Genomic DNA, 26956 nt, shown 5'->3' with positions numbered 1-26956 from the left:
GAGGGTACATCCAGGCTGGTGGCAGCAGTTACCACAGCTCAGCTGCTGGGCAATAAGTTGTGGTGTTGCTGCAGTGTGGTTGTCTGAGCCCTAACAGCCCGTTTCACTCTTTTTTTTTTTTTTTCCTGCCCTCCTGGGCATGCATTTTCTTCTGAGAACCCAAACCATGCTCCATTGCCGCATACCAAACCCAGCACCCTCCAGTTTGAACATCATTGTAACCAGAAGTGCACAGCGCAGTCCGGCTGGGAGACCCTACCCCCACACAACACATAGAGTGACACCAGCCCAAGGGATGGAGAGAGGGAAAATGCATTCCTCCAGTGTTGTTTCCACACCTTTCCATACTGATGTGCTCCTGGGGGGAGGGGGGGGGGGGGAAGCTCCTTTTGAAAATACTCGGAGATGGGATGCCCACAGCCTTAAAAAGTGAAACAAAAAATAAATCCCTTGGATATTTGCTTGCAGCACAGTTACTGCTAGGGACGGTGTTAGCAAGGATATTTCTAGGAACAGCAACGGGAGGGGTAGCTCAAAGGCCCGGTCGGAGAAAATCTCGCTCTGATTTAAGTAATCTGCTGAACACTTGCTTCTGCTCCCATGGCTTTTAGTTAGCTGGCTCTGCAAATGAACACCACGCTGAATCACGAAGCTGGAACAACTTTTGTTGCAGCAGCCACGAGAGGGCTCCCGGCACAAACACACGTGTGTATGTGTGTAACTTGCAGCTCTGGAGACGTGGCCTGTGCCACGAGCATCCATCAGTTTTGTTTCTCCTCCTGGATGCACTGTTTCCCCTTATTGGGCATGGTTAAACTGCAGAGAGACCTGAAAGCACAGAGGATGGAGCCCAAACCCCCTCATTTCTTGTGGGATTGGGCTGCATGACACGGGCTGATGCGCGAGCGTTTTGGTGTCCTACTCTTGAAAGCAGGTAGAGCTCAGTCCCGATGGACCTGCACCCAGAGATCATGAAAGTGGGGGAGTCCCAAATCTGTGGCTCCATTTGAGCCATGCTGGATGCTGTCTGTGAGCAGACTCCTCAAGGCTTCGCACATGCCCCTGTGTGGAGTCATTTAATAAATCAGACCCACGCCAGACACAGCATCTTCTTCCTCAATGAAATGGGAGTGAACCCTGTTTGTTCGGTGTCGGGGAGCTGAGTGCATCCATGTGCCCGGACACTGTGGCCATGGCACCGGGAAGGAAAACGGACAGTGTGACCATGACAAGTGTGACATTTGGGCAGAAGGAAGAACTGTCCTCAGTCACCAGGGGCTTGGAAGGGACCTTAAAGCTCATCAAGTTCCAACCCCCCTGCCATGGGCAGGGACACCTCCCACCAGCCCAGGTTGCTCCAAGCCCCGTCCAACCTGGCCTTGAACACCTCCAGGGATGGGGCAGCCACAGCTTCTCTGGGCAACCTGAGCCAGGGGCTCACCACCCTCACAGTCAAGAATTTCGTCCTAAAATCTAATCCGAATCTCCACTCTTTCAGTATAAAACCATTCTGTCTCATCCTCTGGCTCCCCTCCCTGATCAAGAGTCCCTCCCCAGCTTTCCTGGAGCCCCTTTAGGGACTGGAAGGGGCTCTAAGGTCTCCCTGGAGCCTTCTCTTCTCCAGGCTGAACGCCCCCAACTCTTCCAGCCTGTCCTCCCAGCAGAAGGGCTCCAGCCCTCGCAGCATCTCAGTGGCCTCCTCTGGACTTGCTCCAACAGGTCCATGTCCACTACATTTATTAATTTAATCCCGGCATCTCAAGGACCAAAAGCAATCTCTGTATCCTGTTTGTGATGCCACTTTTTTTTTTTTTTAAGCCCCATGGGAAGTGTAGAGCGGAGCCACAAATCTGATTTGCAGGTGGCTGCAGGATGGTTTCTCACAAGAGACCTAAAACTGGACTTTTTTTAGCCGAACTCAAGGTCCTTGAGATGACTTGATTTCTGCATGGAAGATTTTTCACAGGGAGGAGATACTGAATATTAAAGGGCTGTTTCATCTTGCAGTGAAAGGCAGGAGGAGAGCCGGAGGGAGGAAACCGGAGACTTATAATTCAAACGGGAAATCAGAGCTCAAGCTGATTAACCCCAGGGGTGGGCTGTAGGGAGATGGGACGAGGCAGCAATTCCCCGTCTGTCGCTGCCTGAGTTAGCAGGAGCAGAGCACAGGGGGCTGGGGAGGGAAAAAGTTTGCACTTTGGGTTTATAGAGATGATCTCCTGCCCTGTTGGGGCTGATGTTCAAGAGCCCTGTGGATTAGTACAATTAGTGCAATATAAGCGCCATCCAACAGCGATGCTGCAGTTGGGTGTTTGGCAATAATCGCGGGTGTAATCCTGCAACCCGGCATTGCCAAACACCTTTTTCTGAATCCCAGCCCAGAGGATTCCCCATCTCATGAAGAGCTGTTTGAGAGATGGGCAGATAGCACCACCCTTCCTGCTCTCATGTCTGATGAGCCTCATTTTGTTAGGGACGTTGGTAAAAGTGGAGCAGCTGCCACAAGTTTTGGGTTTTTTTAGGGCCCCAGCAAGATGGGATCTGCACCCCAAGGATGTTTTCCTCCTTGGGAGGAGGAAAAAGTGTGGTCCAAAGGCAGGGAAACAGCAGCAGCCCCTCTCCCCCTGCAGCTCCTGTGTGCTCCCATCCCTGGTGGCTCCCGCAGCCAAGCTGGGCTCAGCGGAGGGCGATGCAAAGGGAGTGAAACAGAGCCGGCTGTTTTCCCGTCAGCAGCAGCCGTAATCGCAAATTTTACCTGTTAAAAGGTTCATGGGGCCTCAGAGAGAAGCAGCCTGTAATAGCCCAAGAGCTTCATCTCGGAGGTGCAATTTCTGGCTGGCAGGAGTTAATGGGGGAAGCAAATTAACTGACAGAAAGAGGCAGGATGAGCCCAGGTACACGTGCCCATGCGAGAAGCGGTGGCCGCTTACTCTTTCCGCGGATGAGCCACTTCTTTGGTGTTACGGGACCGTACCAGCCAATTCCTGCCTCCTCCATCGCCCAACTCCCCTGCAGTTCAGCTTACTCATTTTCAGAGTTAATTCTGGTAAATGCCCCTGGTTGTCTCCGTGTGAATAAATCTATAGTCACTTAATTTTCCTACCTGCTGTCTCCTTGGCCTTTTCTATTTCTCTCTTTCCTGCACCTCTTTCTTTGCAGGAATATTTGGGTTTTTTGCTCCCCCTTTTATTTCCATTTTTCTCTTTCCTGTCCTAATTTTATCAATTCTTTCCTCCTATTCTCCTTTTTCCCTTTTCCTTTCTTCTTTTTTTTTTATTTTTTTTTATGCTGCCACCTGCCATCAGTAAATCATTCCTTTAGAAAGCAGCAGCCTCTCTACTTTCCTTTGAGGTGCCTTATTGCCGGCGTCTCAGAGCAGGAAAATGCTAAAATTGCGGAGGAATTACAGAATGAAGGAGAGTTATTACCCCCTGCAATTTCCCACCACCCCAGTAAATGGCAGCTTTATGAGATCGCATGCATACGGGTGGCCTTCCAAACCTCGCCGAGGTCTTGGCAACCCATGGGCTTGCCTCGCCGCTGCCTTGTGACGCTGTGCGCACGTCTGCGAATCGAAAATGGACTTGTGCTAAAGAGCAGTGGTGTTTTACGGCCAGTCTGTACGCAAATGAGCTGTGACCCAGTGCAGGATGGATGGGAACGTCCACATGGCCTCATCTGATGGTGCCCTCTGACCCACCCAGGTCACCTCTGCGTAAGCCTGGGAGATGTTTCTCTACCTGGTCCCACAAAAACCATCCGAGATGGGCACTCCTCTGAACAATCTGTGCCAGCACATCACTAACCTGTCTTATATTCCTTATACTGTCATCCTCATCATCTTTCAGCAAAGAATTTCAATTTTAATTGGACCAAAAGAACTTATTTTTTTCCCCTCATGTATTTTGGTGAGTCAGAAACTTCCGGGGTTCATTAGCCACGAGGTGAAATTATCATCCGGCTGGTTAAAATACAGCAAAAACAGGACTATCACCCCTGCAAACCTGACAGCGTAATGTCCAGGGCTGGACTAACCAGCGTTTCTTGGAAGTCCTTCATTTAGGATTTACTTTCCCTTAACTTCAACCATCTAAAAGTCTTGACTCATACTTCTAGGTGAAGTTAATTGAGATGCATTTGGATCTTTGTCGCTACAACACAAAATGTGGGAATAGTGCTAAATAACTGCACCCCATCTTGATTTTACCTTCTCCTTCATGTGCTTCCGGCAGGTCTCAGGGTTGGGTTTGGGTGCAAGGAGGTGCCCAGCTTGCTTTCATTGTAAATAAATTCACTACTTCTTTGCTTTCATATCAAAATATTCACCAAAGCTACACTGCAGTGCTTCCACTCTGTGGTTCAAGGAATAATTGCTGTACGCTGCAATATCCAGCAGCTAGGAATATTATATTTTTTACAACAGCAAGTCGATAATTTACCATCTCTAAGATGGAAAAGAACCAACAATTTCTGAGCCAGGCCAGTAACTATTTGTACAAGTTTTACTGTGTTTGCCTTAAATATATATCAGCCAAAATCATGAGCACGACAAACATCACCAAGTGGCAGATTAACATGTAGCCCTTAATAGGCATTAATAGTTGCCTTATTCCAATCGGATACACCGGGGACATTAATTGCATAGCAGGTGTGTTACTCAGGCATTGCTGGTGCAGGGAGGGATTTAAAGTTCAAAGTTGCAATATTTTAGGTGGGTTTTATTTCTTTGAAATAGCAGTAAATTAATTGCACAGTGCTAAATAATACATATATTATTCTATATTATTATTATTATTACTATTATTATCATCATCATCATCTATATATAATATTAGGTGCTCAGCAGGATGCTACTTCCCTTCCCACAGGAAAATGTGAATTTAGAGGCCGGCTCTGCACTCCCAGGGCAAGTTCGAGCCAGGAGATCTGCTGAGCACCAGAGACACGTGGTAAAGACCCTGTTTCACCGTGACAGCTTCGGGCTGACCTGTGTGCAAGAGCAGAGCCACCAGTGTGATCCAGGAGGAAACGGTGACCCTTCCTTGTTGGCTCCATCACAGGTTCATCCCCCTGGTGCCCCAGGAGCTCGGAAATCTCCATCTGGATCCACGGTGAGTAAACACCCCACACAAGGGTGTCTTATCTTCAAGCCCATGGGCGCAGGGGGAACCCCACTTGCCTCCTCTCACTTGTGTAAAGTCACAATGAATGGGGGGTGGGATGGGGTGTGGTGTGTGAAAGGTTAGTGGTAAATATTAATAAATAAAGCAAGAAACAGCTGCAGAAAAAGCTGTTTTTCTTGGCAGAGCAGATTGTTCTCCCTGTACTGGCAAGGGAAATGTGGTGCTCGGAAAACAGAAGTGGGGGAAATCAAACTTAATCAACGAGGGAACACGTTAACCTGGTTCGTGGGGAAAGCAGCATAGCTGAAGGATGTTTTGTGTCCCGCGAGTATAGAAGATATTTGTATGTGCATGTAAATGTGTAAATATATGTGTGTGTTTATAAACACAAACATCTCTGACATACCTGCACAATTACGTTACCGACTTTAATGCAATATGCCAGAAATGGACAGTGCAAAGAGTTGATTTTTACAAAATTTAAGAGAGAAAGATCTATTGCCAGGGGTTAAGGATGAAAAAATCTGAACAACAGATTTCCCCTAAGTTTGAATGAATTTCTTGGAAAGTGGTGAGTGATCCTCGCCCCACATTCCCAGGAGGAACGGCAGCACTGAGCTGAGCTCATCCACACTGGGAGAAAACGCAACTCTTCTCATAGCCCTCTTTAAAGGGTTAAGGTGGGACATCTGTGGCATTGCCAAAAGCCCGGTACTGAGGCATCTCTTGGTTCACAAACCCTGGCAGCCCATATGTAATGGGCAACACCAGCTCTCAGATGTTCCATCTGGGCTGGAGGAGATCAGAAGGAACATGGAGGCCACTCCATATCCCACCAGGAGCCCTTCATTGGGGTTCTTGTGATCCCTGGCAACACACGGCTTCCCTGTGAGATGCCTTCAGCCCCCCCCCTCCACATGCTGCCTAACATCTCGCTCCTCAGAGATGTCTTTTCCATGGTTCAAGGGTGAAAAGTTTCTCCAACTGCTCTTACACTTTCTTCTTTTCTTTTTCGACTCAAGGCATACCCAGGCCCTCATCACCGGAGGAGAATTAAGGTACAGCATTCATGTTGTACTCCTCTTATCACAGCTGCCTGTGGTGAGGATGCAGCTGATCTTTCCCCCATCACAGTACAACCCAGCCCTGTTCTGTACGTGCATATTTTTTCTTATAGAAGGAGGAAACTGGCCCACCAGATTCACCCTCCTGCGGCCAGAAGGTCAGTGCTTTTGTTCCACCTTTTAACGCAGGTACCCAACAGCACCTGAGGGTCACCAGGATAGCGATCCATCTCCCAGAGCAGTCTCATTTGGAAGCTGAGGAGTCACGGGTGAAAATTTGCCAGGCTAGTAGGTTCAAGAGGTTGTAATCAACAGCTTTTGGTCATTAGTAACAAGCAGAGATTCCAGGCTTGAACCTCTCACAGCTGACCCAAACAAGGTTTTTGTGTTTTGGGGATCCTCAATAGTTTTGTCCTCTGTGGACTTCTCCTCCTTCTCCCTCAAACTCATGGCATCCTTTAACATCTGCAGTGTCCTGGGGCAGGGAGACCCTCAGCTTACCACTCGTATCTGGCAATTTATGTTTTCTTTCTCTGCATTTCTGTTGCCCAGGATGGAAGGGGCGAGGTCAGGGACGTCCCCAATCTGGTCTGGGAATGCAAGTGATGGTAATGAGGGGTTCCTGCGTAGACGTTTGCCAAAAGCTGATGCAGGAACGAAGGCAGCACCCACCTGGTACAGAGAGGGAAGGAAAAATTCCTCGTGGCAATGTATGTTTGCAATTGAAGGGGTCGCCTGTTGTTTTCCAGGGAGAAATGGGAGCTCCGGGAGTCCGTGGAGACAAAGGAGAAAAGGTAGTGATATCGCTTTTCTGGCCTGAGCCTCTGAGACCAGGAGAAGGCTCTCTATGCTAATAGGGTCTGGAAGGGGAGAGGCAGCGGGGGACACGCTGGTGGAGAGGACATTCAGGGTCTATGGGAGACTGTCCCCATGTAAATTGGGATTGCCACAGTCCCACCTTTATTCCTGATAAAGGTTTCTGTTCCCTCCCTTCCAGCAAGGCTAACGTGCATCTGCCATGCACTCCGGAGTAAATGCAAAAATTCGGGGGGGTTTTCTGATGTTCATCTTCTGCTGGATCAGTGAACTGAACCAGCAAAAGCCAGTCCTGGCACAAGGACAGGGCTGGAAGAAGGGCCACACAAAACACCATTTCATGAACCCTTTGGGCAGTAAAGGCTTATAGGGACCAAGTGGCAGATCTGGGGTGGTGGGACCCAGATATTCAGGAGAAAGGCAAACACGGCAAGGTTGTTGAAAAGGTTTCACATGATGGGCGAGGTGTACTTTGCATGGGCTACCGTTTATACACATGTAGAGTGTAGGGGCAGCATCCCGGGGACACAGACATGAGAAGGGAGGAAGGGAGAGGAGGTGGCTGGAAGGTGGATGGTTTTTGTCTTGCAGGGGCAGCCTGGGGAGATGGGGGAGCCTGGAGAAAAGGTGAGCTGTGAAGTCGGTATCGGCAGCTGGAGCAGGACAACGTTACCAGCTAAGTAGCCCAAATCCAGCACACGAGATTCCCATAGGAAAGTCAAAATCTACTAGGTCCACCCAGTACTCCATCTCCGTCCTGGGAGCACTGTGGCTCTGTGTTGGCTCTTTCCCAGTCACGCAACCACTGCCCACCTCCTCTGGGGAAAAGAGGTAGAGGTCAGAGGGGCCAGTTGCTCCACACTGCCATAGGCTATGAGCACAACTGGAAGCCTTTGCTCTCGCTCAGAGTTGCACTGAGGTGGTATTTCACATGACCTCTTGCACAGGGTTGGTTACTCTCTCTTTATTTCATAGGGAACCAAAGGAGACAGAGGTGAAAATGGTCAAAAGGTAAAGAGCAACATTGGTACTGCAGTCGGGGTGTCTCTTCTTACACCATGAGAGCTTGCCTCCTGCTTCCCCTCCTCCTTTTGCCAAACCTAACCTTCCCATCTCAGGGGGAAATGTCCAGGTAACTTCCTGAGATATGGGCTCAATGTGCCCAGTCACTTGCTGGGGACCCAGCGTCTCTCTTTTGACTAGGGGAGCACTCCAGAGGACTCACATAGACAGGACAGCCACCTTATAAATGAGTAATGTCAGAATATATGAGTCTCACCCAGAGTCCTCTGACACCATCTCCTGCAACTAAACTCCCTCTCTTCTAAAGCTGTTTAAATGCTCTCAGCAGCTTTGTCTCTCCAGATCAGATAAGAATTCCCACTATCTAGAGGAGATGTGATGGTCAGTGAGGGCTCTGTAGAAACCCTCAATGTAGGATCAACACCGAGGGACTTCAGCTGGGTGTCCAAGGAGCAGCATGAAGCAAGCTCTCATTTTGATGGCCCACACTGGAAGGAGTGATCTTGATTTATCCTGACCTTCTCTTCATAGGGAGAACCAGGAATTGGGTTCAGAGGCCCTGTTGGTCAGGCTGGACCACCTGGATTTAAGGTAAGCCTTTCTTCTCTTCTAGATAGGACCTCACTTGTTTTGTCTGGGTCTTGCTCTTTGTAGTCCTTCCTGATCTTTCCACCACTGGGTGTGGAGCTACAGAGCTGGCTGGGAGACTGCAAATATAAAGCACCAAAACCCGTCCCAGCCTGGGAAGACAGGGACGTGGGTATGGGACAGAGGCAATGCTCTGTGTCCTCCAAAGGGCCATTTCAAAGCAGGTGGGGTCCAGAGGATAAATATGGCTGTGAAAATATCAAGGGAATGGTGGTCTCAGCAGGCAGGTTTCTGCAATGCCTTGGATTGTTGCAGGTCTGCAAGATTTGAATTCACTGCAGAGCTCTGAAGGTCTGCTGGTAAGGGCTTCTCACCTAGAAAGCCATGGCACAGCCCTTTCTGCAGCCCTAGGATGTCTCTTATGGACCTGGGCTGGAGGGGGTGGCCCCAATTCTGTGTACTCATCATGTGAATTCAAGAATACACCCCAGGCTTTCTCCAGGACCTTGGCAGGGGCACAGTTAATTCCTTCTAAGAGCCAAATTCCTTGTGATTCACTCAACAGGGTGAGCCAGGGGCCCCAGGCCCTCCAGGAGCTCAGGGCATCCAGGGCATTCGTGGCAACGCTGGCACCCCTGGGTCACAGGGGGACAGAGGGGCTCCAGGTCTGCCTGGGATGCCAGGACAGAAGGTAGGTGGTGTGCGGTGAGGCAACTGCATGTGTTGTGTTAGCCACCTCAAGCTGAGAACAATGATGGTCCTACTGAGACTGCCTACACCAGGTGTCCACTGTGTGTCAAGCCCCCACCTATGCAGGTCTCCAGACCCTAAATATATATGTAGCCAGTGAAGAGGATATGAACACATTTGGGGTTTGGGGGTCATTAGCCTCTGGGAACAGAGGGAGCAATGCGTAAGTCTCATTGCAGGGGCATGGCGGCTTAGCTGGAGGTGGGGTGGTGGACAGCAATGTGCCTAAACTCAGGGTCTCGGTGTAGCTGGAGTCCCTTCTCCTCAACAAGAGGCCCATCTGGGGAGCACCCCAACGGCTATTCCTCCTGCTCACAGCCAGCTCAGGGAACACGTCGGGCCACCAGCTCCCACTTTCTGGCTGGGTGGGGTAAAGCAGGACATTTCCATCAGGGTGTTCTCCTCCTTAAAAGATTTTGTTTTCAAGGGGGAGCGAGGGAAGAGAGGACGGAATGGATTTGCTGGGCCTTCAGGACCATCGGGATCCCCAGGAAAAGAGGTGACTTTTGTACATCACTCCAGTGTCTTTTGAGCAGCAGAGGAATGGTTGGGGAGAGAGGTTGAGGGTCTGGTACCCGGGCTGGGTGTGCTTTCCCCCTCTTGGAGCACTGGAACAGGAGGTCATCGAGGACGTACTAAGCAAAGTCCTCCATTCTATTTTGTTTTCCTCATCCTACAGGGGATTTCTGGGACACCCGGACCCAAAGGCAACAAGGTCAGTGCCAACCTGCCAGGCAGATCGCAAGCAGCTGAGATCCTGGAGTGGCAATGGGACAGCCCACTGCCCTCCCCTGGGCTCCTTATCCCTGACCCCATCCAGCCACTTCATCCCTCTTTTACCCTCATGCCCTTCTTCCCATGGTTGCTGGAGCATCCTCCAGAGAAAGCAGCAGAAAGTCAATGGAAGTGAGTCTCCTGACTCTTTCCATGACTTTTAAATCGTGGCCAAACACATCAGCAATCATGCGATGTGGTGTCCTTGCTCCGAATGAGACATCTGGGATTCTCTGTTCTGCAGGGAGAAATCGGCATTGGAGCACCTGGCCCAAGAGGTCCTCGCGGACTGCCTGGCCCTCGGGTAGGTCCCTCCATAAATATTCTTGGCTTGGCTTCATACAGCCTAAACTCTTTTGAAAGCAGCTTTATACCATCACCTCTCATTCACCCATCTTCAAAGATGCCTAAAGGGCTAATTTCAGAGCCCTACTAAGTTTTTCACCAGCCAGATTTGGAGGTGATGGACACTGCTATACCCAGAATCTGTCTACAGGTTCCAATTAGCATATCCTCCATAGTTAGACAACCAGGTTGCACTGGCCAACTTTGTGGCCAAGTGAATCCTTCCCTGCTGACTGTGGTGGCTGTGCTCTCACTGGCTAGATGGGAGTGTTGAAAGCAATACCTACACCCCTACATCTGCATATTGTAATCCTAGCAGCTCAGTGAGGAACATCCTCAGTTTTGTATGCTTTGGGGATGCTACCTGCAAGCTCGTTCCTTTAGAAATCTGCCTCCAGCTTTTTTATCCTCGTTCCCCTCTTCCTTCCTGTTGTCCTGGCAGAGGGAAACCAGTCCCCATCATCCTTGGGGCAGCAACGTTCAATGTTTTCTTGATGCTGCTGAGAAATTTTGGTCTGCTTCTGGCAAAGACCCCAGGGAGACCCTCTTGAGTCGTAATCAGAGGCCGTGTTTCAATTTGCTGCTTCTGTGGCTGTTTCACGAATAAACTGATTTTATGCGGCAATCCATTTAGACAAACACCCCATCTGCCAGCAGAACTGTTCGATGAGGCCCCTGAGACAAAACACTTAATGAGAATGTCAACAGCTGTGAAAGGTCTGGGGTAAACCTCACTCAAGCTTCATTATCTGAAGGAAATGATGAAATAATGTTTCTGCTCTTCTGACTCCAGCATAAATCTAAAGTGAATCACAGAACCTCAAATTACATTGGCTTTATATGAAAGATCTAAATTTGGCCTCACAGGACAATGCCTAAGTCTGGGCATCTTAAAGACAGGTAAGTCTTGTAGGATCTACCTAGGGAGGTCATAAAAGGACTTCGTAGACCCACCAGTGCAGCTATCCCTTGTAGCAAGGTTTCTAAGGAGCCGGTAGCACACTTAAAGGGCAGCTCAGAACAAGGTCTTCAGCATGTGGAAACCACAGCTGGGCATGAAGATAAACCTCCCGTTCGTCTCTAAAGGCTCAAGTTACCATTGACTGGTAGCCTCTTCCTTCTGAAAGTCAATGGTATGAGTTCCAGGTGAGTTCCTGGCTGCCTTATTTATTGTGGTGAGTCCTGCTGAAATCATGTTCAGGGGGAAGAAATCTCTCTGTCCCAGGAACATCTCAGAACTCTGTCCATTGTTGCACACGCCTTTGTCAGATGTAAGTACATCCTGGGGAGGGACACACCAGGTCATCCAGCCTCAGATGACTTCTTCTGAGCTAGTCCTACCAGGGCCTCTCTATACCAACAGAGAGGAAGAGAAACCTTTTTGGAGTGATGTATATTGTGCTAAATCAGGTGCAAATCATCTCACAGATGCCTGTTTCTCTCAGGAACTGAGAAGAAGCTGAAGGTTGAAACTTCAATCTGACTGAAGCATTATTCTCTAAACACTGCAGTGTCTACCTGCGGTGACATGTGGACTATCTCAAGCCCTTTAGGCTCTTTGATCCAGATCCATAGGAGCATTAAGGCACCTAATCCTGATGGAGGTATAAGTGAAGAGGTTGGACAACTCCTTCGAGGATCTGGGCTTCTGCATGTTGAACAATTCCTGTTGTCCCCAGTGGGGGGGGGTTGCAGAGTTGGGACTGTGCATGTTGCAATTGTCTTTACTGATGACCATTGCTACCCCTCTCCATCCTAACAGGGTGATGAGGGCATCGTGGGAGTCCGGGGCCCCAGTGGCATGATGGTGAGTGGTAAAAGGGCGTGGAGAGCTGTTTTTACAGCACGGACAACAGTGGGCTCAGGCCTGGCAAAATCCCCACGAGCAATGAAAAAAATAAAATAGGTTGATGCTTTCAGTGGGAAATAGAGACTTTGGGAACTTGAATTCTGATGTTGTGTTGACATGAGTGCCTGTAAATCCTGAAGGCAGCTGTGAGATGTAAGGTGTCATGCAGAGCACAATCTCTTTATGCTCTTGTCCATTTGGCTGACTCATCTACACACTGCTTTTGAAGTCCTCCCAAAATATCACTCCTTCTCTGTTCTTCTATATCAGGTCTGCTTGCCTGCATCAACTTCCGTGTCTTGTTTTGTTGTAAATTCATTGATAGGGGATTGAGTCAGGAGAGGCGCAGATCCCAGCCTGTATTTCGACAAAAACATGTTTATTTATTAGGCTGTTATATGTAATGGAATTAATCTGTTATTACGAGCAGGATAGGCCTTTATGAAGTTCCTCAGAAGGCCAAGGATGGTTGCAGTACCAGGTTTCCCCCTGGGATCTCATCCCTGAAGGGCTGATTCTCTGGCCTTTTCACCATAAGAGCTTGCAAGTTGATGTGTCCCAGTGGTCAGAGCAGCAGCGCAGGGCAAAGGGCATGGCAAAACCCAGGTTTTGAGCCCTTTGGGAAATCATAGAATGCTTTAGGTTAGAAGGGATGTTGAAGATCATCGAGTTCCAACCCCCTGCCCTGGGCAGGGACACCTCCCACCAGCCCGGGTTGCTCCAAGCCCCGTCCAACCTGGCCTTGAACGCCTCCAGGGATGGGGCAGCCACAGCTTCTCTGGGCAACCTGAGCCAGGGGCTCACCACCCTCAGAGTGAAAAGTTTCTTCCTGATATCCAATCTAAATCTCCCCTCATCCAGTTTGAAGCCATTCCTCCTCATCCTATCACTACATGTCCTTGTAAAAAGTCCCTCTCCAGCTTTCTTGTAGGCCCCCTTCAGATACTGGAAGGCCGCAATAAGGTCTCCCCGGAGCCTTCTCTTCTCTCTCAGCCTTTCCACGTAGGAGAGGTGCTCCAGCCCTTGGATCATTTTTGTGGCTCTCCTCTGGACCTGCTCCAACAGGTCCACGTCCTTCTTATGTTGGGGGCCCCCAAGGTGGAGGCAGCGCTGCAGGTGGGGTCTCACGAGAGCGCAGCAGTGGGGCAAAATCCCCTCCCTCGCCCTGCTGGCCACACTGCTGGGGATGCAGCCCAGGATGCCAGTAGCTTTCTGGGCTGCCAGCGCACATTGCCAGCTCATGCTGAGCTTCTCATCATCCAACATCCCCAAGTCCTTCTCCTTAGGGCTGCTCTCCATCCATTCTCCACCCAGCCTGGATTTGTGTATGGGATTGCCCTGACCTACATGCAGAACCTTGCACTTGTGCTCTGTCTCCTCCCATCCATCCTGTCCATGCCCACCCCTGTGATGAGCTGCCAGTTCTGCAGGTGGAAAGTGCCACCTCTCTGTGTAGTCATGGGAGGTCACCAGTCCCCGGTTTTTCAAATGGGTTACACCTGGGGTGACCACCATGGTTTTTCAGGTCTCCAGGTGTGTTTCACATCCTGACTCTGTCTCCGGGGACTCCAACCTGCCATGGTGGACATCTGGGGATCCTCATCACCTCCATCTAGGAGGGGCCCTCAGGAGTACCCCTTCCCCCATGCTCTCTGAGTGGGGGCTGCATCTCATTAATGTTAAGGGTATGAAAAGCACAGTACATGGCTTACAAAATGGGGGAGGCTGGCTAAATTTATACACCTGCCGAGAGATCCTAAGTTGTGCCAGTGGCGGGCAGAAGCTTAAGGGTAAATATTGTCTTTACGCCCCTGTGATTCACTTGTCCTCAAATTGCTCTTGGGAGGAAGGAAAGGAGAGTAGAGGTTATTGCACTGGTCCTATCAGCAGCTTCTCCGAGATGGACTCCGTCCTTGGAGGCAGCTCTTCGAGGATGCTATTTCCTAACACCTTCCCCTGATGGTATTTAACTTCACGTGTTGTTTTATATTCTTGCAGGGTCCAAAAGGCTTCCCAGGTGTGAAAGGCGAAAGAGTAAGCAACAGTCCTCTTATCCACACAGTGCCTGTGGCAGAAGGCATCATTGTGGGGAGCCTTTCTCTGCAGCAGCCCACATTGCTGATGCCCCTGTTAAAGCAGTGGGAATAATTCCATCATCTTCTGGGGTGGACTGGGAGGGGACCTCAATACGTGTGTGGAAGTGTGAAGTGGCATTAGCAGCCCCCTGTTATGGTTGGGCTGTGGTGAGGGTGCATGCTGTCTTTGTGTATGCCTAGTTCTTTTTGGAAGAAAATTCAGGAGTTTGGATAGAAGGAGACCCCTGGAATGCTCTGATTGACCCCCAAATGTACAGGGTTGGGGGAAGATGGCTAGGGAGCAGATGTCCTATGGCATCAGCAGGACAATGCCTGTCCTACCAGGCAACACATACCCTTTCATTTGTATCGGTGAGGAGAAGTCCCCTCGGTCTCCTTCTGCTACCTCCCACTTGTGACCCTTGGAAAGTGTAGTACTGAGAAGGGCAGATTTTGTCCCAAATGTCAGGGGTGTGCAATGGGACACTGGGGGAGGGATCCCCATACAGCTCTGCCACTCACAAGCAGTTCAAATGCTGTTTTAAAGCCTGTCTCTACCCTCCTGTCCCCTCCTGGTCTTTGCAGCTTCCCCCTTCTGCTGCTGTCACCACACCAGTCTTGAGCACTGGAGAAGGTTATGAGGAATGAGTCCTGCCCGTCAGCCTCATGTCCCATGCCCATTATCAAAAACTTCCAAGAACAGCTAATATTTCATGGACTATCAGTAAAGCACGCTAGATTTGAGGTTGAAATTTGGGAAATCCTGTACTATATAGGATGCCTTCCCACCCTAGAAGAAGCGTCGGCCCATCTCTGCAGCATGGAGATGCTACATCCCGTTGGGAGGTCGAAATCCTCCACATCATGGATGTGTTGAGCACGGGGTCAGGCAAACCACTTCAGTCCCCTGGGTCTTTATTTTATTTTATTTTTTTGTCAATGCAATAAATTCTAGTTGTACGCAATCTCTTGTAGTAAGCTAATAATTTTGCAGAGTGCCCAGAGGAACTGTCTTCCAGCTGTGATAGGTCTTAGTGGCTTGGCATGCAAATCAGCGCATGGAGCAATATAAGAAGAGTGAGTAAAAAAGGGAATCACTCACTGTCTTTTTTTTTTTTTTCTTTCCTGTGTTCAGGGTGATCGGGGACTTCTGGGACCGAAGGGAGAAAGAGTAAGGACATTCCAGATTGTCACTTTCTGGGGCAGATGGGGTAAAAGGCTTTCAGGATTTTATAGTTACCAGTGAGCAGATGGACAGTTATTTAAATGAGTCAGTGATCTGACAAGGTAGAGGCACAAATGGTAAAAAATATTTATGTGTGTTTTCAAATATCTGGGGTCTTAGTGATTTGATAAGATCCGTATCGTTACATGTGGGTGAGCACAGCTCACCCAGCATGGAGCACTGAGCAAGGATCCCAGATGATGGGGTGCAAATGCCCTTCGTCAAAGAGGACTTAAAATCCTACCTTCGACTCATGGTGTTGCCTGCAGTGCCATCCATGTGTCTGGATCAAGATCCCATTGCCAATAACACCTTCAGGATTTGAGGCTCGGGGCCTCATGTGTGCTCCTCTGTGTCCCTGCTCAGGCATCTGGCCACCCCGCAGGGTGAAGGAGTTTTTCCTTCTATCTAACCGGAGTTTCCCTTGTCGCAACTTGCCCTTTCACTGTGTGCCTCCAAGAAGAGCCTGGATCCATCCTCTCTACGTTGTACACCCATGTAGGTAGTGGAAGACAACACGTAGATGCCCACCTCCTTCTTGAGGGTCTCCACCAGGTTCCATCCACTTTGTCGATGCCATCCTTGCACTGGACACACCGCTTTGGGTTGAGTTTGTGTGGTAGTTTTGTTGGGATCCTACAAAACAACAAAAAAAAAGTCATTTTGGCAACTTTTGCTGGGGCATAAAATGCCTCCTGGGAATTAAGGGAGGGAGATGATTTCCCCTGATTTTGGTATAACCAGTTCACCCCAAAGCATACTGCAATCTTAAAAAGCCTGAGCTGGCTCATAGCAGGTAATGAGAAAATAACTCCCCAAGCACTTCTGGAAAATACACAGAAAATGCTGAACTTCTGCCCAGTGTTTTGTTAACTTCCTTCCTGGCTGAAATAACTTGTTAGAAAATGAGTTTTAGAAAACCTACATGATGATTCTGCCTTTGAGTCATGCGGTATTAAATGATTAAGGCCGATTTGTCTCTGAGGAAGCTACTTTCAAAGGGGACTTGCTCCAGAGACAAATCAATTCTTAATCCGCTTCGTGAAGAGGCCCCAAAACACCTTCCAAGCTGAAGGAATGTGTAATGCGTTTTCCGAAGAATACCTTAATAAAATATAAAGCAGAGTTCAAGATGAAACGGGGGGGGGGGGGGGGATAATTGGCTTGAGTTTGTTCCACATGATTGAGGCTTAACTTTCTTTCTAACTCTCCCTTCAACAGTACAGGAGTACCTGCGTGGATCCCAGGGCCTGTCCTATGTATTGGATCGAACTACAGGGTCTTTACTCTCCCTTTTGTCCCCAAAATTGATTGAGCCCCATCCTGTCTCCATTAGAGACCCTCCAGAGCAGGGAAGCAGAAGGATATGTTAAGCCAGAATTTGAACAGGGTCCTGTGGTGATGGTGATAGTTGAATAAACTGCAAAAGATTGTGAAAGTTTAGGGAATATTGATTGATGTGTGGTTGTTAAGACTCCAGCAGCAAGGCACAATCACCCTGAACTGAAGAGAGCTGGTGTAAAGGGACTCCTTTTCAAGTGGGCTACAACTGCCCATTAGAAGGTGGCTTCAGCCCTCCTCCCTCTGAACTATGGACAGCCTCACTTTGGAGAGACAATCATCACTTCACCAGAGCAGAGCCATGTCTTGCATGGGAATAGCCTTGTCACAGCTTCTGCACTCTCTGAGGAGCAAAATGTCCCTCCTCAGCTGCTGAGCTGATAAATAGACTTGGCACAGATGTGTCCATGGGGTTACTGTGTGCCTGTAGCTACTGTCTCTCTTGGGAGGACAGTTTAGGGGTCTGACCCTCTAAAAACTTGGGTACCCCGAGTGCCACTCCCCTTCCCTAGCTCCAACTCTGTGTCCATAAATCAGGACACCATGAGTAGACCCGTTCATTACCCTGCCCATGGGCAGCTCCCACACCTGGAGAGAGATCAAACCTTGACATCCTGAGTGACATACAGTGACAAAGGAGCCAAGCCACCATGTCAGATATGAATCTGTCCCACCACTGACAGCCTTGGATCAGGAGTTCAACCTCAGGGTCATGCCGTGCACAGCTCCATTTCCAGCTGAGAACTCTAGACTGGGGTAATTCCAGTGGGCCCCAACATTTTTTGGAGCAAGAGGTTGTACAATTACAACTTTTTGTAGTTTTTTTGTGCATGTTCATCGTCCAGCTTTTAGCTAAGACTCTTAACAATTAATGTTGTGCTGTGGAGCATATGTGCCTTCCCCAGCATATGGGCCACAGTTTGGGAAATGCTTACCTTCATTGCACATGTGTGAATTACCATTTTGCCCATCATAGAAAGTGTGGTTCCATCCAGTGAGACCCATGAGTTCATGTATCACCGGGTGTCTACATCTCTCCGTGTCTCCTTTCTCTAGGGTGAGCCCATGACTATTTTTGGACCTCAGGGCTATAAAGGCAGTAAAGGAGATCCCGTAAGTTTGACTCTCATTGACTGTTTAAGCTGTCCTTTTCCAGCTGTTGGTGGCATCCGCCCCAAGCACAGCTTGGGATGAGCACTGAGAACCAGCACTTTGGTCCAGGGCCAGTGGCTGAGAGCTGGGTCCTTCCAGGAGAAAGGCACAATCCACTAATTTCTGTCTTACCTTTCAGGGTGAACGGGGCCTGCCAGGTTTTGATGGAGACAAAGGCGAGAAGGGAGAGGATGGGCCTGTAGGAGAAAAGGTAAGAACTTCCCGATGCAACTGAGAGAGACAGCAAAAGGTCACCAGTTGTGGGAGGAAGGGACTGATATCTCTCCATGGTCCCTTCCCATGTGCCTGCTGGAGAACACAGTGCAAGGACACACTCACCCAGAAAGGGAGAGGAGGATGCTGGGCTGGGGCTTGGGAACGTGATACACATCCATTTTACCAGGTGTCACATCTGTAGTTTTGGGACCATGTCTGCAGCACAGGATCACTCCAGGAAAAGTGACCATTCCGTTGCTGCAGCACTGTAAGCGTCCCGCGTCTCCCTCTCCCTCCAAGAGCTGGCCATGCTCCTTCAAACCCTGCAGCTCTTGTGACATTCTTGTTGAGGCTTGGTTGGCTCCTCTGTTCCTGTTCGTCACACAGGGCTGTCCCCTGGGTGGTGGCAGAGCGAGTCGCCTGCTCCTCACTCTGCCTTTGCTCTTTGAGAGCACCCTGTGGAGGTCTCAGGTCTCAACCCATCACCACTCCACTGGGAGGAACCCCATTAACTCTCCCACTCTCAAACTGAGTCACAGACTAAATCTCCATGTACTAATCGTACCTATTTTCATATTATGTTAATGCTTTTTGCTCCAGTCTGACCCAGGACGGGGTGTCTGCTGAATAAATATAAGAACCTACAACAGCAGCATCCCTGTCTGAGCAAGTCATCCAGCTCCCGTTGTTTCCCATGGGGACCTGTATAATCAGTGTAGTTCAGGGTGGGAATTGCCTGACCCAGTGTGCGCACCTCCCTTGTGAAGAGGCAAATTGTGTCCTTACCGCAACGTTTTGCACTGATTAGGTCTCCAGTGACTGTAAAGGAAACCTGTGGAGATGCTCCCATGGGTGGTACCTGGTTTTTGTAAGTCAGATGAAAGCCCATACATGATATCTGTCACATTACTTTCTAATAAAAAAATAACATGTAAGCATCTCCTAAAGCAAGAACATGTCTCAGCCAAATATCTGAGTGACTCTGGACAGAGACCCAGAGTAGTATCTCCACCACCAGTAAGTCCAACAGGGTCTTGTCCTTGAGTGTTTGCAAGGAGGAAGCTCATCCAGAGGCTTTGAGACCCTTTTCTGCTTGTTTTCCTTCAATCCCCATCACTGGGCATCAACTCTTTTCCAGGACAGTTCACTGAGGTTTCTGCCAAGCCATTCCACAGCTGGTGGCTTTCGTCCCCAGCACTGCCACCATACAGACCTTTGGGCTTCCTGGGGCTGAAGTCTGCTATGAAAATGGTGCTTTTTGTCATCCTCTCTGCCATCTCCACGGGTTCTTCTGCTGGTGTCTCTCAGGGAGGGTCAATTCAAGAGCAGTAGGTACTCAAAATGTGTTTGACAGGGATTTTAAAATTTTAGGGAGTCAAAGGTGAAGCTGGCTCCAAGGGAGTGATGGGGCTTTTCGGAACAAGAGGACCAGTGGGACAGAAGGTGAGTACAGTGAACACCTATGTTAAGGCATCTCCTGCAAGAATTGGTGTGTAAAATCCTGTCACGGTTTTCTCACAGAATATAATTCTGCATTCCCTTTCCAAAATTGCTGACTGAAATGTTATGGGGCTACCAAAGAGCAGAAATAGCTGCGCTTTTCCAGGAGAGCCCTAAAGATTTCTCCCATTTTGTAAAGCAGCAGAGTGCTCTGGCGTCTTCCCTGGGATGAAATGGTCAATAATGACTCACTGAAATGTCAATATTCAGGCGTGAGGTGTGAACTGCTGTCTAAGCTCCAGTTATAGTCACTGGAGATGTAGGGCTCCATTCAGCTGTCCAGCTGAGATGTTTGGGGTACCCTACCTGCCCATTCCAGCTGCCTCTGCAGAGGGGTCCCCAGAGGTCCCCTTGTCTCCTCTTCCACAGCTGTAGGTATCTCCTACAGCAACCCCCATTTCCAGAGGAAATGCAGCGCTTCACCACAGTAACTTGTCACCGCTTTCCTTGCAGGGGGAACCAGGAGAACCAGGCTTGCCGGGCTCTGCCGTGAGTTGGAGCATGTTTCTCTGCCTTTACAAGTCTTGGGCATGGAGGTGGGCTTGCACTGCTGATCCTCTCCCCCACAGTCACGTGTGGGGGTTGCGGGGTGGGATGCGACAAGGCTGGCTCGGTGCTGCTCCACAGAGCCCACGTTCAAAGAGGCTTTGCTGGAAAACCAGCTGTGGGCAGGGGGACCACAGCCAGAGGTATGTTTTAAAAGGATGTTGAGTTTTGCATGAAGGAACATGTGAAATATGCATTTATTTACTATTTTTTAATGCCTTTGGTGTATTAGGGGGCATCACCAGACATGAACAGATGATGTTTCACGTTCAAGTGGCTTAAGAATTGTGACTATAGGTTGTATATTCCATGAGAAATGTATATATTCTTCAGAGATTTGACTACAAGTGGGTATTCTCAGAACTCAGTGGGTGTGTGTTGCTGGCCAGAGGGAAAACCATTAATCTGGATAATCCCTGAGTTCACCTTGTGTCCTGACAAACTGCAATTGGGAAAAAAAAAAGGGGGGGGGAGGAAAGCAATTTTGGTTTGCAAAAGTGTTTACATGCCTTTGAGTTTCACTGTTTCATGTGGAAGAAACCCCAAGTGAAAAAATGGTCTGCAAGATTGTCCAAAGTGAAAAAAAAGTCCCTGCTGATTTCTTTTCATCTGGGAAAGGAAGGAACAGGAGGGGAGGGAACACTAAAAGGTGACGGACTTTTTATCAAGTCATGGAAATACAAGTGTGTTCAATTGCTTTATTGCAATATGAAATATCAGTATTTTCTTAACCTATTCCTCAATTATGCCTCTTTGTGTGGGGAAGGGCGATTCTCAGCAACTATCTGTTGCTGTGAAGGCTCCACAACCACTCAGCGCTGCCCATTGATTACTGGTCACGGCTGTGTAACTATTTACAAGCCTGTAATCCAGACTGGTAATTGCTCACTGAGTAAAAGGCCCTCATTCAATTAAATATTTCAAACCCTGCCTAATTGTAAACAACCTTCTGAGTGCTTTGCCAAAGCGATGAGGCTGTGACGTGCTGTAAGACTGCTGCATCTGGGATCAGCGCACGTAGGCATTGGATGGAGCGCGTTTTGGAAATTGCTTTGAGGTGAACACCTGAATCCCCAGGTGGCAACCAGTAGTAGCGCAGGAGTAGAGCGAAAATGTTTGTTGAGGGTGCTGCCTGCAAAGGAAGCACAGCTGGACACCACCATCCTGACCAGCAACGAAGTCATGGTTGGATGACGTGTTGTTTTCTACTAGCACCCACAGGGACTGGCACATAACAGACTTAACTATCGGAAAGTGGTATCTTGTCCATCAATATTCGAAGGAAACTAAGTAATCTTTCTTTTGGAAATATTTAAAGATTCTGCTGGTGCAGGTTAATGCTCTCTGTGCTGTGCTTGGAGCTAGACTGAGATAATAGAGCTTGGTTTTGGTCCTTCATTTAATTTCTAAAATTGCAAAAGTCAGATCAGAGCTGGGGCCTTGTTGGAAGAGCCATGACATACAACATCCTGGATGAAATTCATCTGACCTCAGGTTAGATGTCTGCCATGTTCACTTTCCACATCTGAGTGAGCCGTGCTCAGACTTGTTTTATTGGCAGCTTTAGGGTACCCTTGGAACATGATTCACGTCATCTATTTCAGAAACCCGTGTCAGGACGGAACATCCTGATGTGACTTGTTCTCCACAAGCCCAGGTCTCACTTTATCTTCTAACTGCTCACAGATACTTTTGATTATTTTTCCCCCAAGTTATCTTGGAGAGGTAAGCTAGGCTGTCTCATGTATCATTCCCCAAGTCCTCTTCTCCCCTTTTCTTGAAAACACACTACTTGGTCCAGTCTACCTGTACCAAATCTGTCCTACGCAAAGTCTCGAAGGTAATGGTTAGCAGTTCTCATTTTCCTTCAGCTCCCTCTAATTCCATCTTTCATATCCACAAATTGCCAGTAACTCGTTGCAAAAATTTGCTGGTCCCTTTCTGTCCTGCTGAATTCACTCTGAGTAATTTAACCAGCTTGTAAAAAATCTCATCCATTTACTCTTTTGATTTGGTGACCTGTAGGAGTTCCCAACCAAGTGACAGCATTTGTATCTTCTTCCTGTAATCATTGCCTGGAGAATTTCAATGGATCTAACTTTACAATTGGACCTCAAGGCAAATGAGTGTGTTCTTGGTATTCAAGACACCTTTTCCTCCTTTTTCCTCTTTTCTAAAGGCACTACGCTCTTTTACATTGATATTCCTGCCATGCTTCACCCTTTCATATTAATATTGCAGTCTGTTATGCCTATTAAGTTGCGATCTTGATCATGTATTAAGGCTTCCAGTTCCTCTTCTTTGTTTCCCATGCTTTGTGCATTAATATACTGGCAGATTAACCCATTATTCTCCCTAAAGCTCTATTCTGAATACTCCTCTCTTGCTGTTATGCCCTATTTTGGATTTCCAGGGTCTACAATTACCAGTGTGCCTTGGCCCTCTCCATCCTGGTTTGCAGTCCTCCTCACTAGGTGTACAGATGAGAGCAGCTCAGAGATGTTCTTCACCTCCTCTTGTGAACTGGGCTCTATAGTTGACCAGCAGCTCATGGGTCCTTGCCCTATAACTGAGGAAGACAGGGTCTGCGTGGTAACACCATCTGCACAGCCATGTGCTTATTTCCTGGGTGTTCTGCTTAAACTTCTCTGGAAAGTGGAAGACCCACCCTGGACATTCTGCTTTTGCTCTCAGACCCATTTCTGATGCGCTTCATTCTTCAGCGCTTGCCATCTGCCAAAGCCCACACTGGAGCAGAGCCTCCAGCATCTGCGTGAGAGGAAGTGTGGGAGAAATCCGGGAGGTTTTGGAGTATTTTTTTTGTCTCCATTGAAAGCAATGGAGTTTATAAGGCGTGAAATCAAAGCTGTACACCTGAAGACAAAGCAAGAAGTGAGACCAAGTCAGGGGATTCTGGGTAACACTGGGACAATCAGATGCTAAATATGGCCAGTCCAGGAAGGCTAACAGAAGGCTAAAGGACACTTTTTTGCCACCATTACACAGCACAGTGCTATAGTCAAAACCAGACAGTTCTCTGCAGGGTCTGAAAACTAAATGATAACCAAGGCCCAATAACCCAGAGTATGGTAGGTGTGAGAATGGTTATAAGCAGGAATTTAACTTTACCATAGATATCAAGAGCACAAGAGGTCTTGATATAGATAAGGGTGCAGGGCAGACAACTCTTAAGAGCTGTTCAGGGTCTCAACAGGAGAGCTCTACCTCCCTTCATTGGCTGCATGGAGACTTCAGTGAACCCATACAGCACCTCAATTCCCCTGCCTGCTGAGCAGTGGGCCCACTTCAAGCCAAAGAAGGAGAAAGATGGGGTGTAGGGATCTGTCCTGGGCTTGACAAGAGGTGTCCCTGGCCACTAAGAGTGGAAAAAGCCACCTCCTAAGAAGTTCTTGCCCTGAGAGCTTGCCCTTGTGCTCTAGGCAATCCTGCTTTAGCAGGGGAGTTGGACTAGATGATCTCTAGAGGTCCCATCCAACTCTGAAAATTCCGTGATTCCATGATTCCGTGAGAGTGTGACCTGATGAGTTGCTGAGCACTGAGATGAGTCTCAGGGCACTGAGAGAAGTGCCCTGAGCACTTCTGATGAGTCCAGGCTGGTCAAAGGGAAGTTAGTCAGCCATATCTTCTGGCCACGGGTGGAAATCTCTGCCCAGATACTTTGGAGGCTTTGGAGCAGGCTGACCCGCGTCTGAGATGTAATGCCTGAGAACAGATGCTCATTACATCTGTGAGGACCAGTGGCAGCTCCCGTTGGCCCAGAAATCCAAGAAAGGATTTTTTGGGAAGGATGTTCAGGACTGCAGCAAATAATTGTGGGCAGGACAGTCTAGACACAAGGAACAGCAGGGAAGGAATAAAAACAGATGAAACTCTCTCAGGTTGAGACTCCCAGCTGCTTAATATGCATCATCCCATCAAATATTGAGCACTGAAGCCCAGGAGGTGGGAAACCTTTTAGCAGAGGTTTCAGCCTACACCATGGTTTGGAAATGCACGAGCGCTTTGATGTGTGTCTTCAAGCAGGTTGATCCTTTTGGGGCGCGCCGCTGGGGTAACGTTTCTGCTGATAGGTTCCACGCTTTCCCAGGGTGACCCAGCCAATTTCCCAGCTCGTTCATCTGAGTGCGAACCATAAGCCAGGAGACAAGGCAGGCTCCTCCCTGGCTCCAAGCCCAAAGCTTCGCAGGAATTCGTGCCCAGAAGCAGAGACCTTCGGCTGCTCAAAGACGTCTTTGCGTCACAGCCGGCGCTCAGGACTTATGACTAAGCTTCTGCGTTGCTCTGCCTTCGTGGTACCTGGTGTCTTTGCAGTTAAATGAAACCTGTTCCAGCAACGCTTTAATAACAGAACCAAATAGCAAGAGCCATTTCCAGTACTCCACCAGTAATTGCCTTTAAACTGTCATTTTACTAGCTTTTATTGCCCAGCCTTTATTTGCCTGGCAGAATGCAGAATGTAAATCTGAGGGAACAAATTTCCATTCAGCTTCTTTCCCTTGCCTAGTGCTCAAACATTTGCCTCTCCCTCTCTTTCCCCCCCCCCCCCCCCCTCCTATTCCAACTTTTTCTTGTCCTGGGTGCAGAAGGCCTTGAAAAGCATCACCTCATGCTTCCCCCTGCTCAGCTGAAGCAGGGACAGACCTGCTGTCATGTCCAAGCCTTATTATAAACCTTCTAATCCATATGACAAAGTCTCTTCAGCCCACGATGAGTAGGAGTCCACCTACGGTGAGATAAGACCCAGGTCAAAAACTTACTTATCTTTACCAGACCGAGTAGGCATAGCTTAGACCCAGCTGCCATTCAGCCCACCAGCACAAATTGTGAGCTTAACTCTTCCTAAAGCCATTTGGGCTCCTTCCAGGTCAAGAGCAGGCAAGAAGCATCTCATGATCTAAGGCAGACAGAAGACATGAGAGATGGGCACGGGCAGGTGGGGAAGCACAGGAAAACAAGGAAAGGTCCCTCCTTGACACAGGAGACACTAAGGACTACTAAAAGAGATATTAAAACTAATTGGGAAATCTCTAACTAGTGTCAGGTTCCTTCAGGATCGGGCAGTGCTCCAGAATAATTTTTAGCCCATCCCTTTGGATCCAGGTTTGTTAATCCCTGTCCAGATGGATCTGTACCCAGTTCAAAGCCATCTCAAAAACACCAGGCACTTGAAGGTATCCCGGGCTTGTGAGATTTAACCATCAAACCAAAAGGTTTATTGCCCTCCAAGCAAGCAATCTGTCCTAGCAAACAGAGAAACTCTAGTTAGCTGGGGGTTTTATGGTCCATTTACTTCCTCAGATGGAACTTTATATTGATTGTGTCAATAAATAACTACTAGTAAATAAAGGGCTTGCGTGAGATGTTTGTGCCTGATAGTGTAGGCAGAGCTTGAGGAACGTGGACTTTACCTGATCCAGACATGACCGGCAAGAGCCGTGGAGGAGCACCTGGTTGGGTCCCAAATACTCCTCTTACTCTGAAATGCAAAATGTGCCGAGGCCTGGGGAGGGGTTTGAAGAAGCAACACGGTCCCCAGAGGAGAAGCTGAATTTTTATATCTGGGGATGAAAAGGTAATGAAATGGGTCTGACCCAACATCAGGGACAGCACCTTCCCACCTGTGTGTCTCTGGGATGTTTGCTTGTCACTGCGATCGTGTTTGAAGTGTCTATTCATCACTGAGAGGAGGAGTAATTGGAGAGGTGACGAGTCTGCTTGGCATACAAATCTAGTGGCTGATTTTTTTGTATTTCTTTTTAATAAATGTGTTTCCTTTCAACAACCTGCTGCTGATTCCAAGGAGAGAATGCCACTTGTTCATCTCCTGATCTGCTTAAACAGCCAATTCATTCTCCTCTGAGTGAGCTGAGCCCTGTGCAATCGGTGTCTCAAGTGGGGATAAATCCAATTTCATCTCACATCCAGGTTCTGAAAACTGCCATCTAAATTGGCCAGAATGGATGAGTAGAAGTAGACTGTGTCAGCCTTGTAAAAAAAAAAAAAAAAAAAAAAAAAAAAATGAAAAAGGGCATTTCCAGTAGCTTTTAGTACGCTACTGAACCAGTGGGAGACACCATGCAAAGAGGCCTCGATTCTGGAGGTGGATCCCATGTCCCACACTGAGCTGAGCTGCAAAGTAGCTCCACAAGCAGAGAACCTCCAAAGTGTGGCAAAAAGGTGTCTTCTTGGAGAAGCACCTCTGTCCAGCATTGCCCACATGTCTGGGCTGGATGAGGATCTCTATTTTGGCTCTCAATTCCTCTGAACTGTAGCTGTGGGCAATCCCATGCCTGGACCTGCTCGTTCACGAAACCAAATTCCACCGCCCAGTGCTGCTTTCCTTTGCCTGGGTCTGAAACTGCAGACCCGGTGCCCAGGGTTCTGTGCATCCTTCTATGTGTGTGCAATGCTGCCTGCTTAATGCCCTTTGCTCCTATTTTCAACCACAGCCATCACCACCTAAATTTTCTTGGCCCAGGACTACCCTTTAGCTGCTGCGTGCCTCTATTTCCCGAGCTGTAATATAAATAAATAGCTGTAATTATAAA

General features: G+C 48.5%; 1 protein-coding gene across 1 annotated transcript in view; it reads left to right on the top strand.

Moving 5' to 3' along the window:
* Positions 1 to 26956, top strand: part of LOC309678427 (uncharacterized protein) — a gene marked incomplete at its 5' end in the record, with an annotated part of 110739 nt that overhangs the window by 64031 nt on the left and 19752 nt on the right. The window contains 19 exons of the mRNA XM_082491452.1: positions 4869 to 4949; positions 5061 to 5111; positions 6146 to 6181; positions 6301 to 6345; positions 6937 to 6981; positions 7595 to 7630; positions 7979 to 8014; positions 8558 to 8617; positions 9180 to 9305; positions 9792 to 9863; positions 10044 to 10079; positions 10383 to 10442; positions 12246 to 12290; positions 14331 to 14366; positions 15543 to 15578; positions 18030 to 18086; positions 18265 to 18336; positions 19713 to 19784; positions 20295 to 20330. Coding sequence (XP_082347578.1) covers positions 4869 to 4949; positions 5061 to 5111; positions 6146 to 6181; positions 6301 to 6345; positions 6937 to 6981; positions 7595 to 7630; positions 7979 to 8014; positions 8558 to 8617; positions 9180 to 9305; positions 9792 to 9863; positions 10044 to 10079; positions 10383 to 10442; positions 12246 to 12290; positions 14331 to 14366; positions 15543 to 15578; positions 18030 to 18086; positions 18265 to 18336; positions 19713 to 19784; positions 20295 to 20330 — 1038 coding nt within the window. The remainder of the gene's footprint in view (positions 1 to 4868; positions 4950 to 5060; positions 5112 to 6145; positions 6182 to 6300; positions 6346 to 6936; positions 6982 to 7594; positions 7631 to 7978; positions 8015 to 8557; positions 8618 to 9179; positions 9306 to 9791; positions 9864 to 10043; positions 10080 to 10382; positions 10443 to 12245; positions 12291 to 14330; positions 14367 to 15542; positions 15579 to 18029; positions 18087 to 18264; positions 18337 to 19712; positions 19785 to 20294; positions 20331 to 26956) is intronic.

Source organism: Vanellus vanellus (genome assembly GCF_965231255.1).
Source record: "Vanellus vanellus genome assembly, chromosome: 1".
Lineage (NCBI taxonomy): Eukaryota > Metazoa > Chordata > Aves > Charadriiformes > Charadriidae > Vanellus > Vanellus vanellus.
This window is presented reverse-complemented; position numbering and strand designations above follow the sequence as displayed.